The 3,731-nt window shown below is 43.9% G+C and overlaps 1 protein-coding gene across 1 annotated transcript in view; it reads left to right on the plus strand.

The window, feature by feature from the left end:
* Window positions 1-3,731, plus strand: part of Ccdc163 (coiled-coil domain containing 163) — a 5,916-nt gene that overhangs the window by 1,305 nt on the left and 880 nt on the right. The window contains exons 5-9 of the mRNA XM_005370018.3: window positions 466-649; window positions 1,198-1,265; window positions 2,051-2,118; window positions 2,415-2,518; window positions 3,200-3,333. Of these exons, the coding sequence (XP_005370075.1) occupies window positions 466-649; window positions 1,198-1,265; window positions 2,051-2,118; window positions 2,415-2,518; window positions 3,200-3,333 (558 nt within the window). The remainder of the gene's footprint in view (window positions 1-465; window positions 650-1,197; window positions 1,266-2,050; window positions 2,119-2,414; window positions 2,519-3,199; window positions 3,334-3,731) is intronic.

The raw sequence follows: 3,731 nt of genomic DNA on the forward strand, positions 1-3,731 counted from the left end.
CCTGCCTCTGCCTCCCGAGTGCTGGGATTAAAGGCGTGCGCCACCACCGCCCGGCTTATTTTTTAATTTTTTAAAAATATTTATTTATTATGTATACACTATTCTGTGTGTATGCCTGAAGTCCAGAAGAGGGCACCAGACTCCATTACAGATGGTTGTGAGCCACCATGTGGTTGCTGGGAATTGAACTCAGGATTTTTGGAAATGCTCTTAACCTCTGAACCATCTCTCCAGCCCCAGAGTTTTAAATTAAAACTGGAGTTTTGTGCATGCTGAGCTATGCTCTCCTGCTGATCTACATATAACTTTTGGTTGGGAAGCTTAGCCATTAGTGGTTGAGCTGTCTCTTCAGCCCCACACAGCTTTATATATGTACCCACAGTTTTGCTATGTAGCTTTTGTATGTGCATATGTTTTGATTTTCAACGCTCTTAGGGCAGTCTGCCTTCACTTGTCCCACTACAGCATCACTGAAATTGCTTCAGGAGGGCCCAAAAGGGAGAGCCCTTCTGGAGCAACGCGTGGAAGGGCTGAGAAAGGAACTTCAGGGCCTTCGGAACCAGGTTCAAGAGCTAGTCCAAATCCAAATGAAAACGAGACCGGAAAAGCTCAGTAGTACCAGAGGCTTCCACAAAGAGCTGCAGACTGAGTAAGTGATGGGCAAGACATCTTTTCCATCCTTTCTTCCTTTAAGGTTTATGTCCTGGTGTTGCACACCTTTAATTCTAGTGCTCAGGAGTCAGAGAGTGGCAGTTCTCTGTGAGTTTGAGACCAGCCTGCTGTACATATTGAGTTGTAGGCCAACTAAGGCCACATAGTGAGACCTTGTCTCAGAAAACCAGAAAGGACAAGGGAAAACAATTATGTATATGTTTTACCTGCATGCATGTTTGTGCAGCACATGCATGTCTGTTGAATCCTCTGAAACTGGAGTTAAAGATGGTTTTGAGCCATCCATGTGGATGCTGGATTTTCTTTAAGAGCAACAAATCCTCATAACCACTGAGCCATCTTTTGAGCCTTCTGAACCCTTGGTATATCAGAAGTTTAGCTTCCTCAATTTATTTTTCTATGATGTTGAATATTGACCCTTGGCCTTGTTCATGGTAGGTAGACACCCTTAGCATTGGACTGTAATCTCCAGCTACTTTGGGTTTGTTATTTGATTCTAGAATGACACTGCTGTCACTCATGTAGGCACCAGCTTTTGTGGGAAGAGTCAGAGATTCTTCGGGAGGAACTGAAGTTGCTTCGAGACCAGCTGAGTAAGTTCCTTGTCCCTCTTTCTGGAATAGCTTCTTCTTTTTTTTCTAAAGATTTATTTATTTATTTATTTATTTATTTATTTATTTATTTATTTATTTATTATGTATACAGTGTTCTGTCTGTATATATGTCTGCACGCCAGAAGAGGGCACCAGATCTCATTACAGATAGTTGTGAGCCATCATATGGTTGCTGGAAATTGAACTCAGAACCTCTGGAAGAACAGCCAGTGCTCTTAACCTCTGAGTCATCTCTCCAGCCCCTGGAATATCTTCCAGTAACTGACCAGAGTCTACCTTTTTGAGTTGTTGAAAAGTCTGGCAAGTTATTATTATTATTTTTTAATTTTTTTGAGACAGGGTCTCTGTATCGCCTTGACTATCCTAGAACTTACTGTGTGAACCAGCTGGCTTTGAACTCACAGAAACACACTGTCTCTGCCTCCCAAATGCTGGGATTAAAGGCATATGGCACCACCCCTGGCCAGGCAAATTATTTGTGTTTCTGTGATTTGTACATAGTGTGATGCTGGGTATCACATACAGGGCCTTGTACACTTGCTATGCATGTACTTCACCATCAAGTTACACCCCTGACCTTTGGCAATATATTCTTGTTTTTGTTTCTCATGGTTTGAATTTAGTCTCTTCTCCTCAGCTTGGAATCTTTCCAGCCACTGGACCAGAACATGTTTGTCTGTTTCTTCTGCCAGTCCAGTTGCAATGCAGTGAAGAAGAAGGAATGAAGTTAGAGAATTGGCCCTCATAGTCTGTCTCATTTTCAGGCCAGCATCAGGAGTTATTGCTGAAACAGATGGCTGATGGGCGCCAGGTTCAGGCCCGCAGCTGGAAGGTAGGACAGGCTTAGACCAATCTTCACATATGTCTTCATGGAGTCCCCATCCTTCTTGTCTGTCCCGCTCTACAGAAAGATCTAGATATCTTCTCCCACCCCATCTCGATCCCCATCATCCTTCTGCATGCTGATTCTGTATCCCTCCAAAGCGATTCTCCCAGTCTTTGCTGTAAACATGAGTCACTGACCTCGCCTGTGCGAAGGCTCTCACGTGCCAAGGAGGGGAGTTTGGGGAGGGAGTTTCCGTTGGAAAGGGAGAGATTTAGTCCTCCTTCTGCATCATGGTCTGGCAGTCCTTGGAACACCTGCAGAGTGACCCGAAGAGCAAGGTTCAGACTTTGGAAGTTACCAAGACAGAGGCCCCTGATGCCCAGAAGGAGGAGCCCTACCTCCTCAGGTCAGAAGTTGTGTGTGCTGTGGCAGTAGAGGGGATTTGTGTCACAGGGGTCAAAGTACAGCTATCCTAAATTTGGTCAGGATATGAGTATTTGGGGTTGTATCCATAAGAGCGGCAATGGCAATTTTGGCCAGGATTGGTTGGGGTGGTGGGTCTGAGTATCTGGGGTTGTATTCATAAGAACAACAGTGGACATGCTAACTTAGGCTGTCCTTGAACTCCTGATTGTTCTGCTTCTCCCTCCCAAGTGCAGGTGTTACAGGTATATGTTGCTAGAACCAGCTTTTGTTATTTAATTTTTTATGTCTTTAGCTCACCTGTATTACTAAAATTTTTTTGTAATCTGTTTATTTAGTCTGCATATGTATAGGCATGTATGTATCATGAAGTACATGTGGAGGTCAGAAGACCAGTAGGAATCACTTCTACCATGTGGGTTTCAGGATCAACCTTAGGTTGCTAGTCTTGACGGAGGGCACATTTATTAGCTGAGCCATCCTGCTGCTCCCAGTGTTAGTCATTTGTCATTTGATTCAGAGCTGGGATATATCTAAGAGTGTGTGAGTGATAATGGGGGAAGCAAGGTGGGAGTCTGGAATCCTGACCTCAGAAAGGAAGACAGTTTTACTCTGGAAGAGTCCTAGATCCATCACTTTCTTTGCCTCTGATTGTTCCTTCTAGGACCTCTGTTCATGCCCAGCAATCTAAGCTGCCTCTGGCCACCATCTTCGCCATGTCTCTTTCTTCATCTAGCTCTGAAGTCAGTCTTCCAGACTGTGACCGTAGCTGGGAACTTTTAAGGAAACTAGATAGGGGTAAGGACAGTTCTGGGGGGCGCTGCAGCTGCATGGTGCCTGAATGCAGCTGTCTGTTGTTGAGCATAGTCCTTTTCTGTGTGAGTCCATCTGCCCTTTTTATATATCACAGAGAGTTAAGCTACTTTATTACTATTATTATTTTTGTTTATTTTTTTTGTTTTTTGTGGAAACAGGGTTTCTCTCTGTAGCTTTGGAGCCTGTCTTGGCACTCACTCTGTAGACCAGGCTGACCTCAAACTCACAGAGATCCACCTGCCTCTGCCTCCCAAGCGCTGGGATTAAAGATGTACACCACCACTGCTCAGCAAGCTACTTTGTTATTTAATATCTATTTAGTGAAAGGCAAAGTATTTATATAATTTGAAGAGAAGCCAACGTAGTTATTTTATTTTATT

Source organism: Microtus ochrogaster, unplaced genomic scaffold, assembly GCF_000317375.1.
Source record: "Microtus ochrogaster isolate Prairie Vole_2 unplaced genomic scaffold, MicOch1.0 UNK69, whole genome shotgun sequence".
In the NCBI taxonomy this organism is placed as follows: Eukaryota; Metazoa; Chordata; class Mammalia; order Rodentia; family Cricetidae; genus Microtus; species Microtus ochrogaster.